This window comes from Coregonus lavaretus, assembly GCF_964263955.1.
Source record: "Coregonus lavaretus genome assembly, contig: HAP1_SCAFFOLD_1267, whole genome shotgun sequence".
In the NCBI taxonomy this organism is placed as follows: domain Eukaryota; kingdom Metazoa; phylum Chordata; class Actinopteri; order Salmoniformes; family Salmonidae; genus Coregonus; species Coregonus lavaretus.
Genome location: NW_028159886.1, coordinates 25,537 through 42,500, shown reverse-complemented (window position 1 = coordinate 42,500; position 16,964 = coordinate 25,537). Strand labels below are relative to the sequence as shown.

The following is a 16,964-nucleotide window of genomic DNA, read 5'->3' as shown; positions in this document are numbered from 1 at the left end:
AGTTAGTTAAAGGTGATGTCGGCTACACAGGTGAGTGTTATGGTAGGTAGGTATATGAAAAAGTATGAAAATGTATGCACTCACTAACTGTAAGTCACTCTGGATAAGAGCGTTTGCTAAATTACTAAAATGTAAATGTATATATACTTCCAGTGCATTCGGAAAGTATTCAGACCCCTTGACATTTTACACATTATGTTACATTACAGCCATATTCTAAAATGGATCAAATTGTTTTTTCCCCCTCATCAATCTACACACAATACCCCATAACGACAAAGCAAAAACAGTTTCTTTGACATTTTTGCAAATGTAAAAAAAAATGAAAAATCACATAAGTATTCAGACCCTTTCCTCAGTATTTTGTTGAAGCACCTTTGGCAGTGATTACAGCCTTGAGTCATCTTGGGTATGACGCTACAAGCTTGGCACACCTGTATTTGGGGAGTTTCTCCCATTCTTCTCTGCAGATCCTCTCAAGCTCTGTCAGGTTGGATGGGGAGCGTCACTGGACAGCTATTTTCAGTTCTCTCCAGAGATGTTAGATCGGGTTCAAGTCCGGGCTCTGGCTGGGCCACTCAAGGACATTCAGAGACTTGTCCTAAAGCCACTCCTGGTTGTCTTGGCTGTGTGCTTACGGTCGTTGTCCTGTTGGAAGGTGAACCTTCGCCCCAGTCTGAGGTCCTGAGCGCTCTGGAGCACGTTTTCATCAAGGATCTCTCTGTACTTTGCTCCGTTCATCTTTCCCTCGATCCTAAATAGTCTCCCAGTCCCTGCCGCTGATAAACATCCCCACAGCATGATGCTGCCACCACCATTCTTCACTGTTGGGATGGTGCCAGGTTTCCTCCAGAAGTGATGCTTGGCATTCAGACCAAAGTGTTTAATCTTGGTTTCATCAAACCAGAGAATCTTGTTTCTCATGGTCTGAGAGTCTTTAGGTGCCTTTTGGCAAACTCCAAGCGGGCTGTCATGTGCCTTTTACTGAGGAGTGGTTTCCGTCTGGCCACTCTACCATAAAGGCCTGATTGGTGGAGTGTTGCAGAGATGGTTGTCCTTCTGGAAGGTTCTCCCATCTCCACAGAGGAACTCTGAAGCTCTGTCAGAGTGACCGTCGGGTTCTTGGTCACCCCTCTGACCAAGGCCCTTCTCCCCCGATTGCTCAGTTTGGCCGGGCGGCCAGCTCTAGGAAGAGTCTTGGTGGTTCCAAACTTCTTCCATTTAAGAATGATGGAGGCCACTGTGTTCTTGGGGATCTTCAATGCTGCAGAATTATTTTGGTACCCTTCCCCAGATCTGTGCCTCGACACAATCCTGTCTCGGAGCTCTACGGAAAATTCCTTCCACCTCATGGCTGGGTCTTTCCTCTGATGTGCACTGTCAACTGTAGGACATTTTATAGACAGGTGTGTGCCTTTCCAAATCATGTCCAATCAATTGAATTTACCACAGATGTACTCCAATCAAAAGTTGTAGAAACATCTCAAGGATGATCAATGGACACAGGATGCACCTGAGCTCAATTTCGATTCTCATAGGAAAGGGTCTGAATAATTGTAGCGTCATACCCAAGAACCCGGGGGCGGCAGGTAGCTTAGTGGTTAAGAGCGTTGTGCCTGTAACTGAAAGGTCGCTGGTTCTAATCCCCGAGCAGACTAGGTGAAAAATCTGTCGATGTGCCCTTGAGCAAGGTACTTAACCCTAATTGCTCCTGTAAGTCGCTCTGTATAAGAGTGTCTGCTAAGTTACGTAAATGTAAAAGACTCGAGGCTGTAATAGCTGCCAAAGGTGCTTCAACAAAGTACTGAATAAAGGGTCTGAATACTTGGGTAAATGTGATATTTCAGTTTTTTATGTTTAATAAATTTGCTAAAATTTCTAAAAACCTGTTTTCGCTTCGTCATTATGGGGTAGTGTGTGTAGATTGATGAGGAAAACAATGTATTGAATCCATTTTAGAATAAGGCTGTAAAGTAACAAAATGTGGAAAAGGTCAAGGGGTCTGAATGCTTTCTAAATGCACTATATATATATATACATATATATATATTTATATTTATATAGTCTTACTGTGGTTGGCCATGAAGGCTTCTAGACCAGTGTTCTGGAGCAGGTAGGTGTGATGTGTAAAGGACAGGTATAGTGTATATACAGGTATATAAAGGTAAGGTATCTTACTGCGGTTGGCCATGAAGACCTCTAGACCAGTGTTCTGGAGCAGGTATCGTCTGGAGAACACCGCTCTGATCTCACTGAACATCCACTTGCCATGTAGACCCTCAGAGTAGGCCAGGACCTGCACACAGAGACGCAGGGAGAATGAGTTATGTTGTGTTATGTCTAATCTGTCCTCTCAAAGTACAGCAGCACCTGAACACTAGACACAGTTTCCCAGATCACTGTTACCATGGTGTCGATCTCACTGTTACCATGGTGTCGATCTCACTGTTACATTGGTGTCGATCCCTGTTACCATGGTGTCGATCTCACTGTTACCTTGGTGTTGATCTCACTGTTACCATGGTGTTGATCTCACTGTTACCTTGGCGTTGATCTCACTGTTACCATGGTGTTGATCTCACTGTTACCATGGTGTTGATCTCACTGTTACCATGGTGTTGATCTCACTGTTACCATGGTGTTGATCTCACTGTTACTTTGGTGTTGATCTCACCGTTACCATGGTGTTGATCTCACTGTTACCATGGTGTTGATCTCACCGTTACCATGGTTTGATCTCACTGTTACCATGGTGTTGATCTCACCGTTACCATGGTTTGATCTCACTTTTTCCATGGTGTTGATCTCACTGTTACCTTGGTGTCGATCTTCTTGAAGGCCGGGTCATCCTCGTCCACCTCAAAGTAGATCTCAGTGGTGGTGATGGAGAGAGTACCATGGACCACCACTACTGGAGATACCAGCTGGGCCGGAGTACTGAGCACCACAGGGCCTAGCAGACAGACAGACAGAGACAGACAGGCAGGCAGACAGACAGACAGACAGACAGACAGACAGACAGACAGACAGACAGAGGTACGTCAGTGCTACACATCGGTGGTGGATGGTAGGCGTTCTGAGCAGCTGGAAAAATAAATCCAATCAATTATTATTATGTCAATTACAACAGATACAGACACAGACTGGGGCCTAGATTCTATCAGATCAGCGTTAGCCGGCGATAGCCGACACCCGAATAGCGGATGTTTTGGCGGTATCAGGAGGTGGAACTGCGTTGGAGACGTCAAATCAGTGAGCTGTTGCTCTTGCGAACATTGTCACGAAGCCACACCTGCCCCACTAGTGTTAAAAGTTCAGAAGGAGAAAGTGTAGGCTATATAGAAATAATGACGGTCAGATTGAAAAATCATTAAACTAAATAAAGAGGATTTCTGTCATCCTAATGGAAGTGTAGATTACATCACACATTCCAGTGTTCAAACATGTAAACAAGGCAGCATGGGATTTCTCTCAATGCGACTCCGTGCAGCCAATGGCAACGTCCGCTTTAGGTATAATGGGACTCCGTGCAGCCAATGGCAATGTCCGCTTTAGGTATAATGGGACTCCGTGCAGCCAATGGCAACGTTCGCTTTAGGTATAACCCTTATGGAAAAACAACATGATTTCACATGTAGAATATCACATACATTTCACATGTGAAATCATGTTAAAAAATGTGTTTTTGGAACACTTTACATTTGACATTTCACATGTGAAAACATGATCACATGAAATTCATGTATTTTTTCATAAAGGTGAGGACCATGTTAATTACGTGATTTCACATGTGAAATTTCCACGTTTTGCATGTGAAATATTGCAAAAATGTGTTTTTGGATCACTTCACATAAGATCATGTTTTCACATGTGCTTATATGTTTTCACATGTGCTTACATGTTTTCACGTGCTTATACAGTGGGGAGAACAAGTATTTGATACACTGCCGATTTTGCAGGTTTTCCTACTTACAAAGCATGTAGAGGTCTGTCATTTTTATCATAGGTACACTTCAACTGTGAGAGACGGAATCTAAAACAAAAATCCAGAAAATCACATTGTATGATTTTTAAGTAAATAATTTGCATTTTATTGCATGACATAAGTATTTGATACATCAGAAAAGCATAACTTAATATTTGGTACAGAAACCTTTGTTTGCAATTACAGAGATCATACGTTTCCTGTAGGTCTTGACCAGGTTTGCACACACTACAGCAGGGATTTTGGCCCACTCCTCCATACAGACCTTCTCCAGATCCTTCAGGTTTCGGGGCTGTCGCTGGGCAATACGGACTTTCAGCTCCCTCCAAAGATTTTCTATTGGGTTCAGGTCTGGAGACTGGCTAGGCCACTCCAGGACCTTGAGATGCTTCTTACGGAGCCACTCCTTAGTTGCCCTGGCTGTGTGTTTCGGGTCGTTGTCATGCTGGAAGACCCAGCCACGACCCATCTTCAATGCTCTTACTGAGGGAAGGAGGTTGTTGGCCAAGATCTCGCGATACATGGCCCCATCCATCCTCCCCTCATTACGGTGCAGTCGTCCTGTCCCCTTTGCAGAAAAGCATCCCCAAAGAATGATGTTTCCACCTCCATGCTTCACGGTTGGAAATGGTGTTCTTGGGGTTGTACTCATCCTTCTTCTTCCTCCAAACACGGCGAGTGGAGTTTAGACCAAAAAGCTCTATTTTTGTCTCATCAGACCACATGACCTTCTCCCATTCCTCCTCTGGATCATCCAGATGGTCATTGGCAAACTTCAGACGGGCCTGGACATGCGCTGGCTTGATTTTAATCCATGATGGCGTAGTGTGTTACTAATAGTTTTCTTTGAGACTGTGGTCCCAGCTCTCTTCAGGTCATTGACCAGGTCCTGCAATGTAGTTCTGGGCTGATCCCTCACCTTCCTCATGATCATTGATGCCCCACGAGGTGAGATCTTGCATGGAGCCCCAGACCGAGGGTGATTGACCGTCATCTTGAACTTCTTCCATTTTCTAATAATTGCGCCAACAGTTGTTGCCTTCTCACCAAGCTGCTTGCCTATTGTCCTGTAGCCCATCCCAGCCTTGTGCAGGTCTACAATTTTATCCCTGATGTCCTTACACAGCTCTCTGGTCTTGGCCATTGTGGAGAGGTTGGAGTCTGTTTGATTGAGTGTGTGGACAGGTGTCTTTTATACAGGTAACGAGTTCAAACAGGTGCAGTTAATACAGGTAATGAGTGGAGAACAGGAGGGCTTCTTAAAGAAAAACTAACAGGTCTGTGAGAGCCGGAATTCTTACTGGTTGGTAGGTGATCAAATACTTATGTCATGCAATAAAATGCAAATTAATTACTTAAAAAACATACAATGTGATTTTCTGGATTTTTGTTTTAGATTCCGTCTCTCACAGTTGAAGTGTACCTATGATAAAAATTACAGACCTCTACATGCTTTGTAAGTAGGAAAACCTGAAAAATCGACAGTGTATCAAATACTTGTTCTCCCCACTGTATATGTTTTCACATGTGCTTACATGTTGTCACGTGTAGTTTCATGTTATCACATGTGCTTACATGTTGTCACGTGTAGTTTCATGTTATCACATGTTATCATATTAATTTCACGTGATCACAAAGGTGAGGACCATGTTAGGATGTTTGTAAGACGTTCTCAAGACATTTGTTTTACCAGTCGTCAGGACGTCACGTGATGGTCCCAGACCATTCCAAACCATTATATGTAATGAAATGGGGGGTTTAAAGTAAGTGGTACGCTGTTCAGCTAAACTATGACCCCATCTGGGATTTGAACTCTCAACCTCTAAATTTGAGGTAAGCTGCTCTTTCTGCTACGCCATGAAGTCTGTAGCCTTCCCCTACACATTCATTACCCATAATACATCTCTGCACTGAGATAAAGAGTGCCATCCGACTGTTATTTTAGTTACCAGTTAATCTGACCTATTCTGTCATCATTTATTTCATTGACGTATTTCAGCAATTTGAGGGTTTTCTGTATAGTTGTCTAATGTTGGTGGGGCATATTTTTCTGTTTTAATGTTACCCCTGAATCAATAATAATAATAATAATAATAATAATAATAATAATAATAATAATAATATGCCATTTAGCAGACGCTTTTATCCAAAGCGACTTACAGTCATGTGTGCATACATTTTTACATATGGGTGGTCCCGGGAATCGAACCCACTACCCTGGCGTTACAAGCGCCGTGCTCTACCAATTGAATGTATTATCCAAAGTCCAAAGTGTAGCAATACAGGTGAAAGCGGTCATTGACACAGACATGGAGGCGTAGCAGGAAGATTGGAATGCTGTGAACCCAGAGGTTGTGAGTTCAAATCCCAGGTGAGGACATGTTGAATATTAATGACTGTATAAATTAGCATGCATGATGTATGTCAACATGTGTCAAATATGTAAGTTGAAAACATTGGATGTTAAAAGCACTGTTTGTGTGTGTGTGTAACCAGTTGCACAGTCATTTTTAGATAAGACGCCCAAATAATAATTTCTAGTTGAATGAACACATGCTAGGACCTGCACTAGATTAGGAACCAGTTACTTAATAATAATTAGTTGAAACAACTAGATTAGGAACCAGTTACTTAAAAATAATTAGTTGAAACAACTAGATTAGGAACCAGTTACTTAATAATAATTAGTTGAAACAACTAGATTAGGAACCAGTTACTTAATAATAATTAGTTGAAACAACTAGATTATGAACCAGTTACTTAATAATAATTAGTTGAAACAACTAGATTATGAACCAGTTACTTAATAATAATTAGTTGAAACAACTAGATTAGGAACCAGTTACTTAATAATAATGAGTTGAAACAACTAGATTAGGAACCAGTTACTTAATAATAATTAGTTGAAACAACTAGATTTACGGGTGTTTTCTTTTAAAGTGTATCATTAAAGCCTATTGGCTAAAATGGCTATTGTAGCTGGAAACGGTAGATATTTTTAATGGAATATCTACATAGACGTACAGAGGCCCACTATCAGCAACCATCAGTCCTGTGTTCCAATGGCACGTTGTATTTGCTAATCCAAGTTGGATAATTGATCATTAGAAAACCCTTTTGCAATTATGTTAGCACAGCTGAAAACTGTTGTGCTGATTAAAGAAGCAATAAAACTGGCATTCTTGAGACTAGTTGAGTATCTGGAGCATCAGCAATTGTGGGTTTGATTACAGAATCAAAATGGCCAGAAACAAATAACTTTCCTCTGAAACTCGTCAGTCTATTCTTGTTCTGAGAAATGAAGGCTATTCCATGCAAGAAATTGCCAAGAACCTGAAGATCTCGTACAACGCTGTGTCCTACTCCCTTCACAGAACAGTGCAAACTGGCTCTAACCAGAATAGAAAGAGGAGTGGGAGGCCCCGGTGCACAACTTAACAAGAGGACAAATACATTAGAGTGTCCAGTTTGAGAAACAGATGCCTCACAGGTCGTCAACTGGCAGCTTTATTAAATAGTACCCGCAAAACACCAGTCTCAACGTCAACAGTGAAGAGGCGACTCCGGGATGCTGACCTTCTAGGCAGAATTGCAAAGAGAAAGCCATATCTCAGACTGGCCAATAAAAATAAAAGATTAAGATGGGCAAAAGAACACAGACACTGGACAGAGGAAGATTGGGGAAAAAGTGTTATGGACAGACGAATCGAAGTTTGAGGTGTTCGGATCACAAAGAAGAACATTTGTGAGACGCAGACCAAATGAAAAGATGCTGGAGGAGTGCTTGATTCCATCTGTCAAGCATGGTGGAGGCAATGTGATGGTCTGGGAGTGCTTTGGTGGTGGTAAAGTGGGAGATTTGTACAGGGTAAAAGGGATCTTGAAGAAGGAAGGCTATCACTCCATTTTGCAACGCCATGCCATACCCTGTGGACGGCGCTTGATTGGAGCCAATTTCCTCCTACAACAGGACAATGACCCAAAGCACAGCTCCAAACTATGCAAGAACTATTTAGGGAAGAAGCAGTCAGCTGGTATTCTGTCTATAATGGAGTGGCCAGCACAGTCACCGGATCTCAACCCTATTGAGCTGTTGTGGGAGCAGCTTGACCGTATGGTACGTAAGAAGTGCCCATCAAGCCAATCCAACTTGTGGGAGGTGCTTCAGGAAGCATGGGGTGAAATCTCTTCAGATTACCTCAACAAATTGACAACTAGAATGCCAAAGGTCTGCAAGGCTGTAATTGCTGCAAATTGAGGATTCTTTGACGAAAGTTTGAAGGACATAATAATTATTTCTATTAGAAATCTTATTTCTAACCATGTCAATGACTACATTTCCTATGCATTTTGCTATATTTCCTATTCAAACTCATTTCATGCATGTTTTCATGGAAAACAAGGACATTTTCTAAGTAACCCCAAACATTTGAACGGTAGTGTCTACCTGAGGTACACTTCCTGGAACATACTGTACCAATCAGGGGTGCAACATTCACTGGGGACATTTTGAAATTGCATTTTTTGTCCCCCCCCCAGTTTTATCATTGGAATGTGATACAAAACGAGGCAATGGTGTGCTTCAGGACCATGCGGACGCCTCCGAGCGGTCGGGGTGTTTATCTGACTGGATAAAAAATAAAATACAATAAAATCATGTAATAATATATAATAATCTTCTTCTTCTTCTAAAACCAAAGTTGCGCTGGTAACATAACAACAACATCTGGCTAATACAAATGTAACTGGCTTCCACATAATAATCACATTACATACATTCCGTCTAAAACGTACGATACCACTTCCATGAACACTTTATATCGGCCGTTAAACAACATTAATTGTTGCGTGAATGTTAAGTTTGCAGATGACACAACAGTGGTAGGCCTGATCACCGACAACGATGAGACAGCCTATAGGGAGGAGGTCAGAGACCTGGCGGTGTGGTGCCAGGATAACAACCTCACCCTCAACGTGACCAAGACAAAGGAGATGATTGTGGACTACAGGAAAAAAAAAAGAGGACTGAGCACGCCCCCATTCTCATCGACGGGGCTGTAGTGGAACAGGTTGAGAGCTTCAAGTTCCTTGGTGTCCACATCACCCAACAAACTATCATGGTCCAAACACAACAAGATAGTCGTGAAGAGGGCACGACAAAGCCTATTCCACTTCAGGAGACTGAAAGGATTTGGCATAGGTCCTCAGATCCTCAAAAAGTTCTACAGCTGCACCATCGAGAGCATCCTGACTGGTTGCATCACCGCCTGGTATGGCAAGTGCTCGGCCTCCGACCGCAAGGCACTACAGAGGGTAGTGCGTACGGCCCAGTACATCACTGGGGCCAAGCTTCCTGCCATCCAGGACCTCTATTCCAGGCAGTGTCAGAGGATGGCCCTCAAAATTGTCAAAGACTCCAGCCACCCTAGTCATAGACTGTTCTCTCTGCTACCGCACGGCAAGCGGTACCGGAGCGCCAAGTGTAGGTCCAAAAGGCTTCTTAACAGCTTCTACTCCCAAGCCATCAGACTCCTGAACAGCTAATCATGGCTACCCAGACTATTTGCCCCCCCCCACCCCACCCCACCCCATCTTTTTACGCTGCTGCTACTCTGTTTATTATTTTTGCATAGTCACTTTAACTCTACCCACATGTACATATTACCTCAATTACCTCGACTAGCCGGTGCCCCCGCACATTGACTCTGTACCGGTACCCCCTGTATATAGCCTCCCTACTGTTATTACACATTGACTCTGTACCGGTACCCCCTGTATATAGCCTCCCTACTGTTATTTTTTTAACTGCATTGTTGGTTAAGGGCTTGTAAGTAAGCATTTCACTGTAAGGTCTACACCTGTTGTATTCTGCGCATGTGGCAAATAAAATTAGATTTGATTTGATTTGAATGGAACGGCCGATTGGTGACAACCCAGTAACATACAGTTGAAGTCGGAAGTTTACGTACACCTTAACCAAATACATTTAAACTCAGTTTTTCACAATTCCTGACATTTAATCCTTGTACAAAATCCCTGTCTTAGGTCAGTTAGGATCAACACTTTATTTTAAGAATGTGAAATGTCAGAATAATAGTAGAGAAAATGATTTATTTCAGCTTTTATTTATTTCATCACATTCCCAGTGGGTCAGAAGTTTACATACACTCAATTAGTATTTGGTAGCGTTGCCTTTAAATTGTTTAACTTGGGTCAAACGTTTCGGGTAGCCTTCCACAAGCTTCCCACAATAAGTTGGGTGAATTTTGGCCCATTCCTCCTGACAGAGCTGGTGTAACTGAGTCAGGTTTGTAGGCCTCCTTGCTCACACACGCTTTTTCAGTTCTGCCCAAAAATGTTCTATAGGTTTGAGGTCAGGGCTTTGTGATGGCCACTCCAATACCTTGACTTTGTTGTCCTTAAGCCATTTTGCCACAACTTTGGAAGTATGCTTGGGGTCATTGTCCATTTGGAAGACCCATTTGCGACCAAGCTTTAACTTCCTGACTGATGTCTTGAGATGTTGCTTCAATATATCCACATAATTTTCCTTCCTCATGATGCCATCTATTTTGTGAAGTGCACCAGTCCCTCCTGCAGCAAAGCACCCCCACAGCATGATGCTGCCACCCCCGTGCTTCACGGTTGGGATGGTGTTCTTTGGCTTGCAAGCGCTCCCCTTTTTCCTCCAAACATAACGATGGTCATTATGGCCAAACAGTTCTACTTTTGTTTCATTAGACCAGAGGACATTTCTCCAAAAAGTACAATCTTTGTCCCCATGTGCAGTTGCAAACCATAGTCTGGATTTTCAATGGCAGTTTTTGAGCAGTGGCTTCTTCCTTGCTGAGCGGCCTTTCTGGTTAGGTCGATATAGGACTCGTTTTACTGTGGATATAGATACTTTTGTACCTGTTTCCTCCAGCATCTTCACAAGGTCCTTTGCTGTTGTTCTGGGATTGATTTGCACTTTTCGCACCAAAGTACGTTCATCTCTGAGCGGTATGATGGCTGCGTGGTCCCATGGTGTTTATACTTGTGTACTATTGTTTGTACAGATTAATGTGGTACCTTCAGTCATTTGGAAATTGCTCCCAAGGATTTACCAGAGTTGTGGAGATCTACAATTTTTTTTCTGAGGTCTTGGCTGATTGCTTTTGATTTTCCCATGATGTCAAGCAAAGAGACACTGAGTTTGAAGGTAGGCCTTGAAATACATCCACATGTACACCTCCAATTGACTCAAATGACGTCAATTAGCCTATTAGAAGCTTCTAAAGCCATGACATCATTTTCTAGGAATTTTCCAAACTGTTTAAAGGCACAGTCAACTTAGTGTATGTAAACTTCTGACACACTGGAATTGTGATACAGTGAATTATAAGTGAAATAATCTGTCTGTAAACAACTGTTAGAGAAATTACTTGTGTCATGCACAAAGTAGATGTCCTAACAGACTTGCCAAAACTATAGTTTGTTAACAAGAAATGTGTGGAGTGGTTGAAAAATGAGTTTTAATGACTCCAACCTAAGTGTATGTAAACTTCCGACGTCAACTGTAGGTTCATACAGACACAGACAAGACAGGACACACGGAGCTCCGACACAACGTGGGAAGTATGAATAAAGGAAATCATTAACAGAATGAACCAAACAGAGTTTCTAGCTCGTGAGTGTTACGGCCATTCTGTGCACCGAAACAACGTTTCACTCTGTTGGTTAGAGACAATAACCGCCTTTGTGTGGAACAGATTATACGAAAATACCTTTCCATAAACATTTTCCCACCGAACTGGGCATGAACTATAAACAGTAGCTTCCTGCTAACACAGGAGCTAGAGAATACTAGAATAGTAATGTGCAGTATAATACTTCTAGAAATAAATGGCAGAATGCGTAATGAAATTAGCTATTCTAAAATAGGGCCTAATGGCAGATTAGACAGTTTGCTCGTTCGTGACGAGTGGGCAGAAATCCACATCGTCACAGGGTGGTATGACACAAAGTATAAACATCGTGTTTTAGTTAAATCAGGACTGTTTGATGTTTTATCCGAGTGAGTTTGGTTTTGACGGTAATAATTTAAAACTACGTTTTTATTGATTCGATTAAAATGTATTTAAGTTGTTATTAAATTGTTCAGAGAATCCAGAACCAGAACCAGATAACTTCTCCTAACTGGAAAGGAGAATGAACACAGGGCGGACGTGTGTGTGTCTGACCTGCCAGTTCCATCTCTTTCTCCTGCTGCAGACTGACAGCGTCGTCGTCTCCCTCCAGCATTAGCTCCGCCTCCGGGTTCTGACTGACCACTGATTGGCTGCGCAAGGACTTCTTAGACTTAAGCCCCCCCTCCTCTTCCTCCTCCTCCTCCTCCGTACCTGCACAACACGATTAGTACATAGCTGATACCAAATGGTAAATGATGCCACTGTTTAAAAAAATGGTCAAGTAACTAACTAACTAACTAAATAACTTGCAGTGTATTCTGGGATAGGTGACTGACCGTAGTCCTCCAGGGCTTTAAGTGACACTTCAGGGTGGGTGGAGCCAAGGGGGTTTCGTACGAATCTCCGCCTCCTCCTCAGGTCGTCCTCCCAGTAGTCCAGACGCCAGAAGTCATGTAATTGGCTGAGGGAATAAAAGGGGTGGGGAAATAAGTTAAAGCAGCTCATGTAATTGGCTGAGAGAGCGAAAGGGGGCGGAATACAAGGTCAATAAGGACCACAATAAAGACAGATTAGCTCCTCCTCCTCTTCATGCTGTGATTTAGTGAGAACATTGGCACTGGCCTGGGGTGAGCTCTGAATGAACGGATGTCCAATCAATCAATCAAAATATGTGTTTGTGCGTACGTGTGTGTCTGAGCAAGCAGATGCTTCCTGTTTTCCTGTCTTCCTGTCTCAAAGCTAACCTAACAGAACCCTCTACATCACAGTGACAGCTTTTCTACTACCCCCTGTGTGTATGTTCCTGTCCTTCCTACTACCCCCTGTGTGTCTGTTCCTGTCCTTCCTACTACCCCCTGTGTGTCTGTTCCTGTCCTTCCTACTACCCCCTGTGTGTCTGTTCCTGTCCTTCCTACTACCCCCTGTGTGTCTGTTCCTGTCCTTCCTACTACCCCCTGTGTGTCTGTTCCTGTCCTTCCTACTACCCCCTGTGTGTCTGTTCCTGTCCTTCCTACTACCCCCTGTGTGTCTGTTCCTGTCCTTCCTACTACCCCCTGTGTGTCTGTTCCTGTCCTTCCTACTACCCCCTGTGTGTCTGTTCCTGTCCTTCCTACTACCCCCTGTGTGTCTGTTCCTGTCCTTCCTAATACCCCCTGTGTGTCTGTTCCTGTCCTTCCTTCGACCCCCTGTGTGTCTGTTCCTGTCCTTCCTACTACCCCCTGTGTGTCTGTTCCTGTCCTTCCTACTACCCCCTGTGTGTCTGTTCCTGTCCTTCCTACTACCCCCTGTGTGTCTGTTCCTGTCCTTCCTACTACCCCCTGTGTGTCTGTTCCTGTCCTTCCTACTACCCCCTGTGTGTCTGTTCCTGTCCTTCCTTCGACCCCCTGTGTGTCTGTTCCTGTCCTTCCTACTACCCCCTGTGTGTCTGTTCCTGTCCTTCCTACTACCCCCTGTGTGTCTGTTCCTGTCCTTCCTACTACCCCCTGTGTGTCTGTTCCTGTCCTTCCTACTACCCCCTGTGTGTCTGTTCCTGTCCTTCCTACTACCCACTGTGTGTCTGTTCCTGTCCTTCCTACTACCCCCTGTGTGTCTGTTCCTGTCCTTCCTTCGACCCCCTGTGTGTCTGTTCCTGTCCTTCCTTCGACCCCCTGTGTGTCTGTTCCTGTCCTTCCTACTACCCCCTGTGTGTCTGTTCCTGTCCTTCCTTCGACCCCCTGTGTGTCTGTTCCTGTCCTTCCTTCGACCCCCTGTGTGTGTTTCTTCCCTGTCCTTCCCGCTACCTCTCACCTCTGTGACATCGTGCCCCATGCCCCGTGCTTATTGGTCAGGATGTTGAGTATCTTCTGTTTCAATTGGTTGGCGGTCACATGGTCCCTGTGCTTGGCGGCGCTGATCAGGTGATCGCACATCTTCTCCTCCTCCATCCTGTCAGCAGCGTACTGGGCACAGTTAGACTGGGGGGATGAGAGGCATGGAGGTGGTAGAGGGAGAGATAAAAGGGGGGAGGGAGAAAGAAAGGGAGGGAGGGAGAGGGGTAGAGAGAGGGAGAGAGGGAGAGGGGTAGAGAGAGGGAGAGAGGGGTAGAGAGAGGGAGGGAGGGAGAGGGGTAGAGAGAGGGAGGGAGGGAGAGAGGGGTAGAGAGAGGGAGAGAGGGGGGGAGGGGTAGAGAGAGGGAGGGAGGGAGAAGGGTAGAGAGAGGGAGGGAGGGAGAGAGGGGTAGAGAGAGGGAGAGGGGGGGGGTAGAGAGAGGGAGAGAGGGAGAGGGGTAGAGAGAGGGAGGGAGGGGGGTAGAGAGAGGGAGAGAGGGGGGAGGGGGATAGAGAGGGAGATAGGGGGGAGGAGGAGGGGTAGAGAGAGGGAGAAAGGGAGGGAGGAAGAGGGGTAGAGAAGGAGATGGGGAGGGAGAGGGGTAGAGAGAGGGAGAGAGGGAGGGAGGGGTAGAGAGAGGGAGAGAGGGAGGGAGGGAGAGGGGTAGAGAGAGGGAGAGAGGGAGGGAGGGAGAGGGGTAGAGAGAGGGAGAGAGGGATGGAGGGGTAGAGAGAGGGAGAGAGGGAGGGAGAGAGGGAGAGGGGTAGAGAGAGGGAGAGAGAGGGAGATGGGGGAGGGAGAGGGAGGGAGGGAGGGAGGTAGAGAGAGGGAGAGAGGGAGATGGGAGGGAGGGGGAGAGAGAGGGGGAGAGGGAGGGAGGGAGAGGGGTAGAGAGAGAGAGAGAGAGGGGGAGATGGGGGGAGGGAAAGGGGTAGAGAGAGGGAGGGAGGGAGGGAGGGAGGGAGGTAGAGAGAGGGAGAGGGAGATGGGGGGAGGTAGAGGGGGAGAGAGAGGGAGAGAGGGAGGGAGGGAGAGGGGTAGAGAGAGGGAGAGAGAAATGGGGAGGGAGGGAGGGAGGGAGGGAGGGAGGGAGGGAGGGAGGGAGGGAGGGAGGGGGAAAGTAAAAGAAAGAAGTTGAGATATATAGATATATAGATATATAGATATATATATATCATGTTTCAGTGGACTGGACTAGAGGGCACAGAGACAGACACAGAGTGGTCAAAATAACTCAACACTACAACTCAACACTACAACTCAACAGTGTGTAGTGGGCTTGACTTCCGATTGAACACGTGACTTCCGTCTCGCTTCCGCATTGTCTCCGTGCTGTTGTTGCTGTGCTGTTTGTTGCTACTTGGCTACCTGCCAAACTATTCACGTTTTACTTTTAATAAACGTTTAATCAATCTCTGTGTTCAACAAATTTACCAACTTTTTAGTTTTGTCCTCACTCATCTTTTTTCGTTAAACTTTTTCACCCCGGACGTTTATCCCGAGACAGAAGAGTCATTTTCCTGTGCGTTTTAGCTGCCAACTTTAAGTTATTTTCCTTTTTTCCATCGCAACTTTTTTCCCTTATTCAACTTTTTCACTCCGGACGCTTTATCTGGACATGATTCGTCAACATCTTCAACATCTTCAACAGCCGAAGCTAAGTAGTAACATTAACATGATGTCTTCTAATTGCAGTCGCTGTACTCATAATATACAGGAGAATTCTCGCCTTACGGCGAGAATAGCTGTGCTACAAGCCCAGCTTCAGACGCAATCGTTAGGCAAGGGCAATATCAGTGTAGGAAAGGAAGAAACAGCGTCTGTGCCACCAGTAAGTACAGACAGTAACGTTAGTATAAATCCCCCCGCACAGTCCCCGCAGCCGGACAACTTTCTCATGGCTTCTGGAGGGAAATACTGCTGGAATGCTCAACCGGTGTCGCTCATTCAGCCGACAGAAACCTTCAACCGGTTTTCCCCATTATGTAGCGAGTCGGAGTCTGAGTCTGAGTCTTCTCTAGTCTCTACTCCTCCCGTTACGGGGTCTGAGACTCCGAAGGCTCCCACCATTAGCTCTGACAAATTGAAAACCCTAGTCATTGGCGACTCCATTACCCGCAGTATTAGACTTAAAACGAATCACCCAGCGATCATACACTGTTTACCAGGGGGCAGGGCTACCGACGTTAAGGCTAATCTAAAGATGGTGCTGGCTAAAGCTAAAACTGGCGAGTGTAGAGAGTATAGAGATATTGTTATCCACGTCGGCACCAACGATGTTAGGATGAAACAGTCAGAGGTCACCAAGTGCAACATAGCTTCAGCGTGTAAATCAGCTAGAAAGATGTGTCGGCATCGAGTAATTGTCTCTGGCCCCCTCCCAGTTAGGGGAAGTGACGAGCTCTACAGCAGAGTCTCAGCACTTAATCGCTGGTTGAAAACTGTTTTCTGCCCCTCCCAAAAGATAACATTTGTGGATAATTGGCCCTCTTTCTGGGACTCACCCACAAACAGGATCAAGCCTGACCTGCTGAGGAGTGACGGACTCCATCCTAGCTGGAGGGGTGCTCTCCTCTTATCTACCAACATAGATAGGGCTCTAACTCCTCTAGCCCCACAGTGAAATAGGGTGCAGGCCAGGCAGCAGGCTGTTAGCCAACCTGCCAGCTTAGTGGAGTCTGCCAATAGCACAGTCAGTGTAGTCAGCTCAGCCATACCCATTGAGACTGTGTCTGTGCCTCGACCTAGGTTGGGCAAAACTAAACATGGCGGTGTTCACCCTAGCAATCTTATTAGGATAAAGACCTCCTCCATTCCTGCCATTATTGAAAGAGATTGTGATACCTCACATCTCAAAATAGGGTTACTTAATGTTAGATCCCTCACTTCAAAGGCAGTCATAGTCAATGAACTAATCACTGATCATAATCTTGATGTGATTGGCCTGACTGAAACATGGCTTAAGCCTGATGAATTTGCTGTGTTAAATGAGGCCTCACCTC

At 45.0% G+C, this 16,964-nt stretch overlaps 1 protein-coding gene across 1 annotated transcript in view; it reads right to left on the bottom strand.

Moving 5' to 3' along the window:
* The window catches only part of LOC311122353 (neurobeachin-like), a gene marked incomplete at both ends in the record, with an annotated part of 67,349 nt that overhangs the window by 27,302 nt on the left and 23,083 nt on the right, over positions 1–16,964 (bottom strand). The window contains 5 exon segments of the mRNA XM_084196725.1: positions 2,179–2,296; positions 2,817–2,953; positions 12,208–12,366; positions 12,492–12,616; positions 13,942–14,108. Coding sequence (XP_084052851.1) covers positions 2,179–2,296; positions 2,817–2,953; positions 12,208–12,366; positions 12,492–12,616; positions 13,942–14,108 — 706 coding nt within the window.